Raw genomic sequence first — 16,440 nt, 5'->3', positions numbered from 1 at the left:
TTTAAGCCTCTGAAATTACTCTTTTTCTTAAAACCTTCACATTCAAGGTATTGAGAATTTCTTAGAATTTATGTGGACCTCAGGGTATTAAAATTGCCTCAAATTCAATTCCCAGCAATTCCCAAGAGTTCCACACTTCTTAAATTATAGGTAGTTTGTAAAGCTGAGAATTCTTAGGAATTTCTAGGGATTCCAAGTCCTCACAAAACTGGAGTCTTCCTTTCCCAGAAATTCCCAGTAATTCCAAGCTTTTTAAATCAGAGTTAATTTGCATAGATGGGAATTTTTGAGAATTCCTAGGAATTCCTAGGAATTCCTAGGAATTCCCAGAAATTCCCAGAAAACTGGGAATTCAGTTTGCAAGGGTCATTTGCATAATTGGGAATTTTTGGGAATTCCTAGGAATTCCCAGAAAACTGGGAATTCAGTTCGCAAGGGATAGCTCAACAAGAAACTAGGAATCTGCTTTTTACCAACTAGTCCAATGACACAATACCATTATTGAATTGGGAGACACATCACTATATACTTAGGGAGGGGTTGGCTGCTAGAAAAAAGTGTTTCCTTAAGAAACTGTTAAAACTTCAGGATTTTGGGCAACGTAAACATTACACTAAATTCTGGTAGTTCTACAGATGGCTTCTTTCTGGGCTCTTGAAATACAAATGTCATTGTTGATTCTTAATAAAGCAAAATCTTTTTCCTACATAATAAATCCTTTACAATACATATTCAACTGTTGCTGAAAGGTGGTACATTTATTTATTATCTATACCCTTTTATATCTCTGATAACCTTTCTGACTGATGTTTTAAGTAAAGTTTCATTTACAAAATTTGACATTAACTTATCACCATTTCACTACTAACATTATCAAAGACTGGCTAACCTTAAAAACTTAATTGAAATAACTTTTTTAGAATACGGCTTTTCACTTTTAAATTAAACACTAAACAGATCTGCATATGACAGAATTCATACATTATATGTACAAAATTCTTGAATTAAATTTCACACAAGTAATACAAAAAATTCAGAAATACACATTCTAATAAATTTTTAAGTTAATAGATGAGAAATGATTGAAAAAAAACCTCCCTCTATTTCTTCAAAAAACTGTTGCTGGCATACAATCTACTCTCCCATTTAAGATTAAAATATTTTGTTGGAAGAAAGAACAGACTCAAGGGAGACTTCTTTCCAAACAACTTGCAAGGAACTTCAGACTAAATTATTTTAAGACCTGAACAGAAAAAAAAAAAACTTATTGTTCACCAAATCAAGTTTGATTCATTTCCATAAGAAATAAGCATGGAAATGGGTTGACCATTAAAAAAAATTGAGTTCAAGTTCATTTATACTAAAAGGTGCCAAAAATAAAAAGTTCCTTTTCCCTGCCCCCCCCCCCCCCCCCCCTTCAGAAAAAATACTCTGATCTACCTGGATATCCTGATTAAGAAAATCATGTAAAAATTGCATTAAGTACTGGGTAATCTAAAGATCTTTCAAGGATATAGAATGCCTTCCATTGGCTAAATCACTATCCTATTCACAGTTTAGCTTGTTGTGTTAACAATTATAAATTAAAAGCTACTTCTAGAAGTGTAGTTCTTGAGAAGTTAACTGTTGAAAAAGATTCTGTGACATCCAACCTCTATTTGTAACCAATTTTTAGATCTTCATCCACAGGCCTGAAGAACTAGGTGGAATAATTCATGCATTACAAGTGAGCATCTAAAGCCTCAAGATACTCTGAAGAGATCAGTTTGGGAACAAGAAGATGCCTGCAAAGTTAAAATATGATTTCATCAAATTACCCTCAATTGGTTACAACTGCAATCCTAATTAGTAGAAAATGACACAGTACTACATATATAGCTATAGAAGCTTTTCATAAGCAAAGATAGCATGATGTTTAGTCTCCACCCAACAATCTGCAAACAGCAAAGCTTGTTAACAAATAACTTTATTTGGGGAGGGACTGGCAGGAATGATCCCAACACACTAGAAGCTTTTCATAAGCAAAGTTGGCATGATTTTGTTATCACAAATACCATCAACATACTGAAATGTGCTCACAATATTTTTGCATATGATACCCACATGTCTAACACCATGTCATGATCACAACATACACAGAGTTGTTTGTGGGCAAGCTTGCAAACAATCATGACAGGACGGAAAATGCGTGCACTGTAAGTACCTCCCTTTGTCCCATACAAAGCCTTAGAAAATTTTTCTAAGGGTTTGTATGGGGACAACGGGAGGTACTTACAGTGCACGCATTTTCCGTCCTGTCATGTTCCCATGCATCAGCTGAAAAGTGAAAGGGGACTCAACCCTAAGGGGGATATGGCCTATGACCCAGATTTTTTTTAGAAACAATTTCTTTCCCATTCTATACTCAAAGGAGCTCTACATATATATGCTCACAGGAGCTCTAACTATATATTTCAAGGCCTTTGGAGACCAACCTTTTCCCCAGAACTGTATGGGTGCCCAGTTAGGTCCAGGTACCACACCCCATTTTTTCTTTCAGTATGTTGTAATAATTTCTGGAGCCCATGGCAGAGGTGGACATGTGTCAGTGTCTTGTTGTTTGAACCAGCTGGAGGGGTGAGCTCAATACAAGCCTAAAAGATAAAAATAAATCTTATTTTGATGTTTAGTGACAGAAAAGGTAACATGTCTTGCACAACACAGTCCAGTCAGTCAGAGTGGGGTCTGCACATTCAATGTACTCTGTATCTGGATCAAGACAAGTCAGTCTACCATTAGTGCCATTGTAGACTAAAGCTGTGACCTCAGCCAGACCTTCAACCTTGGATGATGCACTTGCCATCATTTTACATGCCAAGTTCACAGGATGCCCAGGAAGTGGAGCCAGGAGGTGTGTTGGGTAAGGATAATCACCCATGGCTAGGGTTGTGAAAGAATTGCGAATCCAATGTAACATGTGAGGGATCTAAAATGAAAACAAAAAAACAAAAACCAAATTATTGGGCCAATTGAAACAATGGATGAAATGGAGGATCTACAAAGGACAAAGGAAAGAAAACATAAAACAAAAGTTGTGAAAAGAATTAAGTAACACTAATAACAGTTATAACAATAACAATAAAGGAATTAAGCAGTGACATATCCAGAACACAGCCCTGCATCTTCTGTTTCTTAGTCAAATGAGGGTTGATTCAATGAGAATCAATAACTAACTCACCCAAAAGTGACCCAAGGTTCTGGATTCTGACCAAGGCCACAGCAATGGGATTGGAAGGCAAGTGATCTCCCTCCTGTATCATTGATCTTTGCTTTGGAGAGAATGAGGGAGGGAGGGTGGAAGGGAGGGAGGGTGGGAGGTGGGTGGAAGGGAGGGAGGAAGTGTGGGAGGGAGGGTGAAAGGGAGGGAGGAAGTGTGGGAGGGAGGGTGAAAGGGAGGGAGGTAGGGTGGAAGGGAGGGTGGGTTGGAGGGAGGTAGGGTGGAAGGGAGGGTGGGTTGGAGGGAGGTCGGGCGTAAGGGAGGGTGGGTTGGAGGGAGGTAGGGTGGAAGGGAGGGTGGGTTGGAGGGAGGTCGGGCGTAAGGGAGGGTGGGTTGGAGGGAGGTAGGGTGGAAGGGAGGGTGGGTTGGAGGGAGGTAGGGTGGAAGGGAGGGTGGGTGGGAGAAAAAGGGAACAGGAAATGACGGAGAGGAAGGAAGATAGGAAGTAATCTGGCAAATAAACTAACAAATAATTACCATGGGGTCATTAAATGCTGCTCCACATAATTTTTAACTGTGTTCACTTCACTGTCATGGTTGTGTTTGTGTGATGGTAATTAGATAATTCTTACCTGATCTGTTGACTTGAGTGGTTTGCAGAGTTTAAATATCCTTGAGATTTCAGCAAGTCCTACATGAAATAATGTGATTCAAATAAATGCATATCAAAATAAAACTTCAGATCAGTTTCACACATAGTGACTTGGTTAAAAGATCCACGCATGCAATTGCCTTTAAGTAAGAGTTATCTATCTCCTTGTTATAGTTAATTTGTTAATAATCAATAATTAAGAATACTTTGGTTTTGATTTTGACATTTTACTTGAAAAGTTTTCTTAAAAGAGACTGATTTACCGACTTAATGAATATATTTAATGTACCTTTTGATCCTTGATTTTTCAGCATCTCAATCATTTCAAAAGCCATAATAACATAACCTGGACAATTAGCATCATCAGCATTTAAAAAGTCCTTGAAATTAAAACACAAAAATTACGAAAAAACTTAATTAAATTAACTGAATAAATTGAAACATGAAAACAAAATAGTTTGGCAGTTACTGTTGATAGTTTTATCTTTCATGAACATCATCAGAAATTAACATAATTGTTAAATATCACCAAATAAGTTTAAATACTTTTGTCTACAATTAACTCAAATAACAAATGATATATCATTCTCCTCATTTAACCAGTATAATTCTCAAGAAGGAGAAAAATTAATAGACTCTCAACTCTTTTACCAAATGAACAACTATTAACTAAATTAGTCATTTCCTTGATGTTATGGGGAGAATCACTGATCAGTAAGCTGGACAAGAGAAGAAACTAAAACAGTTGATACAGTAGGCATGATCAGCAAGGAAATGTTGTAGCACAACTAAATAACAATAAAAACTTGAATATTCAATCATTGATTGTTCTTATGCAAGTTATAAGAACTGTAGCCATCACCTCTGTCACTGCAACAAAGAATGAGTCTCTTTCACTACCCTGGAAAGTGGTCATGTAAATTGGAGCACTGGCTGCTAAGGCAACATCAACTACATTTGGATATTTGAACCTCATGTAAGCACTCAGTATTCCACCATAACTGAAAACCAATCAAGGACAGATTAATGCTACAGAATATGTCATCAGAGCACTTTTATAACTTTCTAAGACCTTGCTGAGTCACATGGAAAATGAATTATAACATTACAAATGCTGTAGTTTCTATGTAGGTGACCACAACAACTGAAATTTTTTTTTTTTAAAGTTATATTACAATGTACCTGCCACCAAAAGCAACAACCTTACTCTCTGTGGCCTTAAACTGAATCTTAAGATCAGTCAATAGGACAGCATAGTCTGCAAGGGCTTGCTCCACTGAAAGGTAACCAACTTTATCATGATCAAATGAGGACGAACCAAATGGAAGGGAATCTCCAAAGTATCTCTAAAAAAGGATGAAGACAGAGCACAACAAATTAAAGGTAAAATGCACTTTTGCTTGCTAGAAATCAGAGCATCAGATATTCAACATTCAGTAAAATTTCCGCACAGCCCCATACCACATTATGCATTCAATTCTTGGATAGAGAAAACAATGACAAAAACGATACATTGCCATTGGGAAAACAGATTTGTTTAACAATAGTATGGGGCTGTGCGGAAATTTTTACCCAACATTCACACAAAGTATCCTTGTGTACTTACATGTTCACCAAAAATAACCAAAGCATTGAACTTCTGAACTGCTTCGAAAACAAAGCCTGAGTTTTCCCAAAAACTAGTTATTGGTCCTTCATTGCCAGTGTAAAAGAAAATTGGTCCTTTTTCATCCCAGTACTGATCTGTGACATAAAATTTAGCAATGGGCTTAACAAATTATTCCACTCAGAACACCTCCATGTTTTTGCAAGTATCACAAGCCATCCTCAGGAAACAGGCCCCAAAACTGGTGTCTCAAGGCCTCAGAAAGACAAATTCTAAATACTGGCATGGGGTTTCAATAATTTATTCCATATGTGGCTACTGATGGTGTAAGAGACAGCTGTGTAACAGTCGTAAGAGGTCTTATAGGCAGCGATAGACCTCCAGTAACCAAACTTTAAAGATAATGCTGCAAATGCTGTTTGTTGGGGGGGGGGGGGGGGGGAGGGGTGCATTCAGCACCTGGTTCTTGACTTACTTCGATTCCAGGCTTCAATTCAAAGCTATTTTTTACTTCACAAGTCTATAGTACATAGGCAATAAGTTGCAGATTGAAATTGTTTCCTATGGGCGTCCCCTCTTCCCCTCTAAGATAGGCATGCAGCCATGTAGGATTTTCTGTGATCCTTTCCAAGGCTTTCCTCCCCCACCCAGTCCACCCCCTTCCAAAAAAAGGAGGAAAATCAGAACACTGAGCCACAAATGTATTCAAAATATTTAATCTGTGTCGCTTTTAATCCTCATAGCCTCTCTTTTTCCCAACATAATGATTGCTCCAAGCTCATCTACTGTACAACATGTCTTACTCAAGTTTTCTTCACTTCAGCACAATTACTAAATTGTTTAAGAGAAATTCAGTTAAAATACGGGTGATTGCATTCTCAGAGGTATTGCATACTTTTAAAATTCGGTTCGATGACATGCTGGCTAAGAGTGGGATAGCTGTTTTGTTTGCTTGAGACGATCATTCGTTCCAACAAATTATGTAATCTCACAGAAGGTGAACTATATAAATAAACTAAAGTAGAACCCAATTTCTCACAGGGTCGATTACATCAGCTTTGGGAAAGAGAGACATAAGATTTAACCGGGCTCTCTAACAAACTAAACAGCTTCACCTCCAAAGCTCCATTCGAGTCAGAAATTACGGTAAGCGCCTTAGTAGATACCTGTATAGAGATATCGCTGTTTAAACGTGACCTTACTGGCTTGGACGAAGTTGAAATGATCGAGATCTTGCCCAAAATAAGCTGTCTTGTAAGGAATAGTAGCCCCCACGACGACAAAATAAGAAGAAACCACGACAAGAAACTCCGCGCAGGGAGTCATCTTCGTACAAAGTTGCACGTAAGGGTTTTGTAACAAGCTAACCTTTAGATTGCGTGACTTTGGGTGACGAATCATTCGACCTGTCACGTCACCGAGACCACTGAAACATCATTATAATCGGGCTGATTATTGGATTAAAACAAACAAAAACGAGTACTCAAAAACGAGAAAATGTAGATGTTATTATCAAAAAGTTTATTGTTCTTAAAAAGACACTCATCTACAGCATTAAACCAACACAAGGCTTTTGAATCTCATCCAAGTCTTACGTCTAGTCTCTGGCTATTGCTTGAAATCATTAAAATTCAAATTCCTTCATAAGGTCTAATTCGTAATTAGCATGTTTCGATGCTCCATGTAAATTTTATTTGAAGTTGTGCACCATAAATTGACTTTTCTTTGAAATGCTATTTCTTTTATACATCACAAAATAAGACAGGTCTGGTTATAATTGAATTGATGCATAAGAAAACTGTAGTCATTGTCCATTGAGATTTATAATGTTGCTCTAATGTAAGAATTTTTGGATTAGTTCCAGTTCTTGTTTTCGTGCTTGTGTCACTGCCGGAGGGTCCAGTGGATTGGAAGCTCTGGATATCAAAATTAAATACATCAGTAATTAATAAAACTGAACTAGTAATAATTATCAGAAAACATTGTGAAAACCAGCTTGAAGCAGATGCTTTTCTTTTAAACCTACATAGCTATCTACCAAAGGAGATCAGGAATCACTGATAAAAGTTTATCCTTCAGGTAAAAATCTAATAATAAATTAATAATAAATCCAAAAAGAAACAAATTTAAAAATGAAGGTTGCACATCAGGAAGAATGAAGGAAATCTCCAAATAGGAATTTACCACCCAATGTGCTCCAAGATCTCAGATAAAATTCTCTCAAACATCATCACATGTTTAGATATTGGCTAGAGTAGAGACATTGACCTTCTATCAGGAGGTAACTCATAGCTGACAATTTTCTTTATTCTCATTACCTGCCTGGCTTAACCTCTATAAGAAAAATGCAAGGAGAATTTTCATATTGATCAATTTGGTCACTGAAAAAGTTAAAACATACCTCAGATCAAGATGGTGAGCTCCACCTTTGACCAGAAGTGCCACCAGTGTTGGTGAGACATCTTCTAACACCTAAAATATAATCAATACATTTTAAATCCAACAACCATCTATGATTCCATCAATGATAGAAGCAACAAAAGCCTTCAAAAACCATTAACTTACCCCACCAGGTCTCCATGGATCCAGGTCACCATTGGAAAAAATAATATTAGAAGATGAAGATATATCTGAAAAACCATTTAATACAATCAAGTGTCTTTTATTCTTGCACTACAATTAGGACTTCTCTGACCATAAAACTAAAATGAGGAAGGTTTCACAGTGACTTAAACACTAACTGAGAAACTCAGAAAACTGTGGTCACTGAAATAAGTGTGAAATACTATTGTATCAAGGAAAATAAATCCATCAAGCATGAGAAATTTTCAATACAGACAGGAATCCTAGTTTTAAGATTTGTTTTCAAGTCTCATCTGATTAGTCATCGCACATTCTGGACTTTTTCCAGGTGTTTTAATTTTGACAAAAATTCTGGATCACTTTTTAAATCAAATACTGATATTGCTGCCATTCAGAAAGGAAAAGGGGTGGATCTATGAGAATGGGATTTGAAACAATTGTGTAATCCAATGCTTCGCATGATAGAGTCAAGATCACAAGGTCAGGTTCAATCAAGCCCTGCTCAGCATCACAATCACATGCTGTGCACAACAATTGATTCACACTCATTCCTACCAGGAGTGCTTTTGGGTGGCAGTTGAGCTTACAAAGGAAATCATGTCAGGGAGATCGAGTCAACAGCAATCATTTAACATCCCATCCAGATTAAGTGGCAAAGGGAATGGTCAAGTCTTACCCTGTTTTTAGTGCCTGCCTTAATAAAATTCTTCCTTTTCAATCTAACAAAATCTCTTACTATGTATTTCAATGTCTTAAGGAAACCAACCTTTCCCCCAGAACTGTATGGGTGCCCAGTTAGGTTGAGGTATCACACCCCATTTTTTCTGGCAGTATGTGGATATCATTTCTGGAGTCCATGGCAGAGGTGGAAACATGTCTGTCTTGTTGTTAGAACCAGCTGGAAGAGTGAGCTCAGCACAAACCTGAAAAGATGAAATATAAATCTTATTTTGACAAATTGAAACAAACAAAATTCTTGAATAGTTCAGTGGACAGGCAAAGCTTGGATTATATGTTACATTTGTTTCCTGAACATGAGCAGGCAAGAAAGGTTCATTCTTTATAGGAAATGATTCGAAAAGGAAACTTCACATGGAATAATCACTTAAAAAATCTGGTAAGGTCATGTCAGCTCATAAGCCAGCCATTATTTACATGCATATCCAATTATGATTTCATCTGGTTTCTCAGAAAGTACCCTTGCACCCCTGAACAGAAAGAGATCCTGAATAGATGAAGCCTCTTACACAACACAGTGATTCCATCAGAGTTTAAACTGGGAGCTTTAGAGATGGAGCATAGCACACATAATACTTAGCCAATGATCCTAACTAGTTCCTATATCTCATGGAAACCATAGTTCACCCTGTACACCCTAACATCATTATGCATATTCTCTATACTGTTCTCCATACATTTCCTAGGTTCTAAGAAGGAAAATTTGTAAAACCATCAAGAACTTCATTAGTTGCTGATCATTTCCTTTAGTCTCCTACCTTAAACATTTGATTCAAGGGATGGATTGTAAAGAGAAATTAGACCTGTGGACAAGCAGGATGTGCAACCCAATACCTGATAGTCCCATGCAAGGCTGTCTGGACCCAGGCCACACCCAGTGGGGTCTGCACATTCAATGTACTCTGTATCTGGATCAAGACAAGTCAGTGTACCATTAGTGCCATTGTATACTAAAGCTGTGACCTCAGCAAGGCCTTCAACCTTGGATGATGCACTTGCCATCATTTTACATGCCAAGTTCACAGGATGCCCAGGAAGTGGAGCCAGGAAGTCTGTTGGGTAAGGATAATCACCCATGGCTAGGGTTGTGAAAGAATTGCGAATCCAGCCTAACATGTGAGGGATCTAAAATGAAAACAAAAAATAAATAATTGGTGAAACAATATATGGATAAAGGTCAGAAGGGAAGATATACAGCAAGATTTAGGAAGACAGTTGAGCACCAATGATAATACTTATAACATTAATTAAAATTAAATAATAATAATAATAATAATGATAAAAATAGTACTACTACTCTACTACCTACTATTACTAATAATGATAATAAACAGCAACAATAACAACAATGCTGGAATTCAGCAAAGGCACATCTACAAGGAAGCCTTAAATTCTATGTTTTTCAGTTAAAATTTTAAACAAAAATCAAGCACAAACTCAAGTCACTTGCTCAAACTCACAAAATCAAGCCATATGTGACACCAGACTGAGAGATATCAGGAAGAAATGGAAGAATGGGTGAGAGAGTGAGGGGAAACAAAAGCTAGGTAAGAGGAGTAAAGAAGCACTAGTCTAGGCACATGACCAAGACATCTGATCAGCCTGTGCCCAGACCTCTGCTGTTTCAGAGCATGCCAACAACGCCAGACACCAACTGCTTTGGAATGAAGTTAAGTTGATTGATTGTGATCCTCACTGGTACACTCGAAGGGTCAAAGAGATAATTCATCTAAGACTTTACCTAAACAATGTCAACAGGGACAGTGGAATACAAAATCCTGAAGCGTAGATGCCCATTATAAAAAGAAAAAACAAAACAAAACAAAAGAAAAAAGCACAACCAGAGAGCCGTATGATAGCAGACCACCAAGGGAACAACTCACAAACATCAAGGATCAAAACACGCGAATCATAGCAGTGGAAAAAACCAACCAAATACAGTAGAGCATCCTGCTTTATAAAAAGACCTTAAACCAGTCAACCTTATCACCTGATGAAGACTAGCAGTATGCAGTCAAAACATCCTGATCTACATCATAAGTGATCACATTGAGAGACAAACGATAATACTTTATGATTGTAGCAGTGATGTAGTAAATAGGCTAACAGATAGTTACAATGTAATAATAAAATCCTACTTCCTATGACATGTGTTATCATAGTTTTTGAGTGATGACCAAATAATCGTTACCTGTTCTGTTGACTTGAGTGGTTTGCAGAGTTTAAATATTTTTGAGAGTTCAGCAAGTCCTATAAAACGAAGAAAGAATTTCAAATAAATTCAAACTGAAATAAAACTCCACACCAGTTTCACTCACAGAGAATTATTGATCTCCAAGTATAGAACATCAAGAACATCATGAACCATCATTTGTACATGCCATAATGTAGGATGTAACCAGCCCCTTGTCATATTTACCCATATAAATGACAGTCACTCACTCAGACAGCTTGTTCAAAAGGAGTCTGATTCACTTACTTAATGTACTCCTTAATACTAACCCTTTACACCCTAACATCAGTAAGAATATTCTCCATACTGTTCTCTATACATTTCCTGAAGCACTGACAAGCAGAATTTGTTGAAAAATCAAGAGCTTTATAAGTAGGTGATCATTTCCTTGATTCCTGTGACCTTAATGTTTGATTCAGGGGTGATATAATTGTAAGGAGAAATTAGAAGCTGATCACTCTTAGGGGTTAAAGGGTTAAGGAAAAGAGGATGACACAGTAATGAAGCAATTTCCTCCTGCAATAGTGCGGCACACTCATCCCTCACAATGGGAGTATTACCTGTTCCCCAGTCCCTTACCTAATACCAACATTCCATGTTTTCAACTTAAATGCAGCAAAAGATGTAAACCCCTTAATTTTCAAGATTTCTCCCTTGGAGTTCCTACTCATTTTCTTTGCATGTTAAGAGAGTTTAACATTAGGATAACACATTTGATATAACCTATTTTCGGGTTTTTACATTGTACATTAGATTTTGAGGGTTAAGCAACTCCATGGATTTCCTACAGATAACTCTGATTCATTTTACCTTCTGCACCTTGATTTTTCAGCATCTCAATCATTTCAAAAGCTGTAATAACATAACCTGGACAATTGGCATCAGCATTTAAAAAGTCCTTGGAAATAAATGACATAATTATATTACTAAAATCAACAATATAGACATAGAAACAAAAGTCTGGCCATGCATGTTGCGATAATTTTGCAGTTATTGTTGAGAGTTTTTCTTTTGTTGATGTCATTAAAAACAAACAGATATTTTAGATATCATCCAATAGGAGCAATAATGTCTAGAATTGAATCTAATAACAACTTGTTTTTTCATTGTCCTCCATTACATTTCTCAGAAAGGAGAAAATTACTGTGACTCCCTCAAACCTTTCACTATTGACAAATCCTGACCCTTTAATTCCCAGATCTCATTATTAATTCTCCTTATTATATGCTATACAATTGTTATGATGTTACTTTGGATAATTTCCTGTTGGATCAACTAATAGTCTCCTCTTTAATATTTTTCTTCAGTCTCATCACTTGTCCACTTATATTGTATTTACATTGTAAGGAGACATTTTGTTTTTGTCACTCATGGAAGTTAAATGTTTAGTGAATTAATTGTTTCCCTGATGTTATGGAGAGGACGACTAATTATCAACCTGAACAAGAGATAAACCCGAAAAAGTGGAAATGTCAAAAAGAAAAAAATTACCATTACCTCTGTCACTGCAGTGAAGAAAAAGTCTCTTTCACTTCCACGGAAAGTGGTCATGTAAATTGGAGCACTGGCTGCCAAGGCAACATCTATCACATTAGGATATTTAAACCTCATGTAAGCACTCAGCATTCCACCATAACTGAAAACCAATCAAGGACAAATTAATGATACAGAATGTTTCTTAAACTAAATATAACAAGTCTCAGTTCAATCACTCTTCTTGGTCTCCAATCAGGACCTATATTTCCTTTGTGTGCACATTAAAAAATATCACATTTATGGTGCTGATCATTTGTCAGCATATAATTTATTTGATTTACTCATCCTCTGACACAATTCAAAATAATTTGGAATTTGTACTCATCCCAGAAGCGTTCAAATATTCACATTTTGTATGGAAACAGACTGGAATCTTGTTATTGGAAAAGAGTTTAGACTCCTTGCTAAGACGTCTTTTGAAAGTCAAAAAAAAAGGAAAGAAAGTCAATAATTGGTTAAAGCACTTTACAGTCTAATAGACCTTGATGAGTTACTTGGAAACCAAATTATAACAACTATATTAATGTTGTAGTTTCTGTGAAAGTGATCTTAATTGCTGTAACCTTTCTTTGTTAAGTTATTTCAATGTACCTGCCACCAAAAGCAACAACCTTACTCTCTGTGGCTTTAAACTGAATCTTAAGATCAGTCAATAGGACAGCATAGTCTGCAAGGGCTTGCTCTATTGAAAGGTAACCAACTTTATCATGATCAAACGAGGACGAACCAAATGGAAGGGAATCTCCATAGTATCTCTAAAAAGGATGAAGACAGAGCACAACAAATTACAGCTGGAAATCAGAGCATCAAACATTTAACATTCACACAAAGTATCCTTGTGTACTTACATGTTCACCAAAAATAACCAAAGCATTGAACTTCTGAGCTGCCTCAAAAACAAAGCCTGAGTTTTCCCAGAAACCAGTTATTGGTCCTTCATTGCCAGTGTAAAAGAAAATTGGTCCTTTTTCATCCCAGTATTGATCTGTGAAAAAACATTCAGCACTAAGTTTAACAAATGATTAACACTTAAAAGCTTTTCATGCTGTCACAAGTTGTATAAATCCTCATGTGAACTTAAAGAGTAGTTTCAAGGCTGGTACTTTCAGGCATATGAAAGATAAAGTGAGAATCATGGAGGGATGGGTACAGCTGCTCATTTCTTTTCCTTACTTCAACGATTGCTTGTTTTTTCTCTTTCTTTACAAGCCAATAAGCACAACCATAAGAATATAGGCTGAAGGCTAGTGAAGTCAGGTGCAGATTGAAATGGTATTTCATGGATGCCCCCTTCTTAAAAAAAAAACCCCAACAGCAGTCAAAAAAACTAAAATGTGACTTGGTTACAACGTCCATTTAACAACGAATCCTTTGGCCCTGGGGAGGGGAGGGGGTCGTTAAAGCTTTAATGCTTCGAATTGAACTTCCATCACTTCTGTGCCGCTTTAAATTAAATGACTCTGCTTCAAGAACTCAGCTTAGATATTCTCAGAAGCATTGCATATTTCTAAAATTCAACTGGGCCAAGCACTTTAAATCCATAGGGGAGAGTGGTGATTAATCGTTCCAAAATCTTACGTATAATCTCACAGAAAGTGAACTTCAGAAATATACTTAAGAAAGCTTTAAAAAGGAGAGATAAAATTTAACCAGGCTCTGCGACAAAATGAACAACATCGTGCAGCTTCACCTCCAAAGCTCCATCCGTGTCAGAAATTATGGTGAGCGCCTTACCTGTATAGAGATATCGCTGTTTAAACGTGACCTTCTTGGCTTGAACGAAGTTGAAATGATCGAGATCTTGCTCTAAATAAGCTGTCTCGTAAGGAACTGTAGCCCCCACAAGGACAAAAAGAGAGGAAACCACAAGAAGAAACTCCGAGCAGCCAGCCATCTTTGAGTTATTAAAGATAAACCTACACGTGAGGGTCTTGTGACAAGCTAACTGGCCTTGAAGAATGTCCGAGTCCGCGTGACCATTCAACCTGTCACGTTACGAAAACATTTAACACATTACAGTAACCCGGCGGATCATTTAATTATTACATCGGAGAAGTATCCTAGTTGTCGAAGGAGAATATTCTCTATTCCAGCGCTTTTTCTACTGGTTAAAACTTGAAAGAAATACTGTAACAATTGCTTACTCCACTATTTTAGGAGCAAGGTGGAGTGGCAGGATGGGAAAGGGGGGGGGGGGAGTGGCAGGATGGGGAAGGGGGGGAGTGGCAGGATGGGAAAGGGGGGGGAGTGGCAGGATGGGAAAGGGGGGGGCGTTACGGGACTAATGAGGCTGCCAAAGAAATTTTATCCAGAATTTCTGATTGTCTGTGGGTCAGATATCCAACCCTGCCTCAGCACTCCTTCCCCATCCCTTCCACCCCAGCTTGCTTTATTGATCACATGAACTCATTCACGTGTGAAACAAACCCAAGGTGAAAACAGGTAGTATTAACCCTATACAAGGCAGTCTCGTGCTTCAGTCCCTATAATCACTCTGCTAATCAATTGAAAACTTTGAATCTTCTATGTGGTCATCGCCGTTAAATCAAGCAACCAGGATCAGTTTCCTTCCCACCTTCCCATAGGTCCCCCACAACCATTTTCGATATTTGACAATTGATAAGATGTTACCTAATCCGAAAAAAAAAGGAAAGAAAGAAATAAAGAAAAAAATGAAAAAAACGCAGTCTTAGAGTTAGAAGAGAAAACCAAACAAAAATGAAATAATTGCACATTCTGTACCACCTATTGTCAAAATGTCTTCACATCAGGAGAAAAAAAAGTTGAAAAAAAGGAATGAATTTTTCTGAACATGTATTTTACCATCAAATGGCCATTTTTGAGGGTTGGTTTCACTGAAGCAAAAGAGATTCCTGACAACTTATTGAGGCATGTTCACCATTTAACATTTAAGACTCTGAGCTGATATCCCTTCTAAAAAGGGAGGAACTTATGAAATCACATGGCTTAGAAAGACCAACCCCTCTCTTCCCTTCCAATTTCAAAATTCTTTATCACTAATATTTTAAGAATATCATAAAAACCCAGCCCCTCTCAACTTATGGGCAGAACATGTTTCCAGATATGGTTAACAATAAAGTTTGAAGCTAGAGATCCAAGAACTACAACCACAATTGTTAAAAAAGTACTTTATTTCTAAAAAGAACTTTAATGGTATGAAATGTAATGAATATAGGGAGATTGAATCCTCCTTTGTACTCTTAAAGTGTGTGAGCATTAGAGCTGCAAGCCATAGATAAAAGTTGCAAAACTGTAACTTTTCTTCTTCAAGACAAAATGAAATTATTTACAAAATCTAGAGTTCCACTGATTTGAAACTCAAATGTCAAAACATAGGGTCAGAATTTTAAGTGGCCAAATTATCTATATTTTGCAACAAGTCACATTGTGATAATGTGGAAAAGGAGCCAGACTGCAATGAGTTAAGAATGCCCCACAAAAATCTACCAAAGGATGTCTTACCTATTATCATATTTAACAAGAAAACAAGGTCTTATCTTAACCCTTCCAGTCCGAGAAGAGACCAAAATGCAATTTCTCTTTACAATATCAATACAATATTGATCTTGAGAGTAAAAAGGTTAAAAATATGTTTGCATTGTTCCATTGAAAAGATGGAAACAAAGAATTCACTTAACTATGTAGCCCTGGTCAATCTAACTTAAAACTTTGCAGTTTCAACATACGGCTGTAAAATGCTTGAGAAATTTCTTTTCTTACTGTTTTTCTTGACTACATATGTTGATTAAAATTCATCTGCACTAAACATTAACAACTGAAATAGAAAATGTATTTCATAAAAAGGGTCTTCAGTTAAAATTCTCTTTTAACCATCTTAAATGAAACATGATCTTTAGTTTGTGACCTAACTTGAG

At 36.9% G+C, this 16,440-nt stretch overlaps 2 protein-coding genes across 3 annotated transcripts; both read right to left on the bottom strand.

Annotated features, from left to right (window-relative positions):
• Positions 1-734: 734 nt before the first annotated feature.
• Positions 735-6,855, bottom strand: LOC149037029 (dipeptidyl peptidase 2-like). Its single transcript, XM_089188315.1, has 9 exons — positions 6,621-6,855; positions 5,455-5,591; positions 5,031-5,194; positions 4,749-4,849; positions 4,138-4,194; positions 3,829-3,887; positions 2,773-2,965; positions 2,475-2,633; positions 735-1,784 (listed from the first exon to the last, which is right to left on the bottom strand). Exons 1-8 carry the CDS (start codon positions 6,853-6,855, stop codon positions 2,623-2,625), a joined length of 957 nt encoding a protein of 318 aa, XP_089044441.1. The 3' UTR covers positions 735-1,784; positions 2,475-2,622.
• A 103-nt stretch (positions 6,856-6,958) lies between these two features.
• On the bottom strand, positions 6,959-14,669 carry LOC149037028 (dipeptidyl peptidase 2-like). Of its 2 annotated transcripts, XM_089188306.1 has the most exons (11): positions 14,279-14,669; positions 13,393-13,529; positions 13,136-13,299; positions 12,506-12,644; positions 11,819-11,906; positions 10,967-11,025; positions 9,610-9,900; positions 8,804-8,960; positions 8,020-8,084; positions 7,856-7,926; positions 6,959-7,370 (listed from the first exon to the last, which is right to left on the bottom strand). In XM_089188306.1, the coding sequence occupies exons 1-11, from the start codon at positions 14,436-14,438 to the stop codon at positions 7,289-7,291; spliced, it is 1,413 nt and encodes a 470-aa protein (XP_089044432.1). In that variant the 5' UTR covers positions 14,439-14,669; the 3' UTR covers positions 6,959-7,288. The 2 variants fall into 2 exon arrangements, with proteins under 2 accessions (XP_089044432.1, XP_089044431.1); XM_089188305.1 differs by lacking the exon at positions 7,856-7,926 and having other exon boundaries at positions 14,279-14,509.
• Positions 14,670-16,440: the final 1,771 nt, after the last annotated feature.

This window comes from Pocillopora damicornis, chromosome 11 (genome assembly GCF_964200805.1).
Source record: "Pocillopora damicornis chromosome 11, jaPocDami1.2, whole genome shotgun sequence".
Lineage (NCBI taxonomy): Eukaryota > Metazoa > Cnidaria > Anthozoa > Scleractinia > Pocilloporidae > Pocillopora > Pocillopora damicornis.
This window is presented reverse-complemented; position numbering and strand designations above follow the sequence as displayed.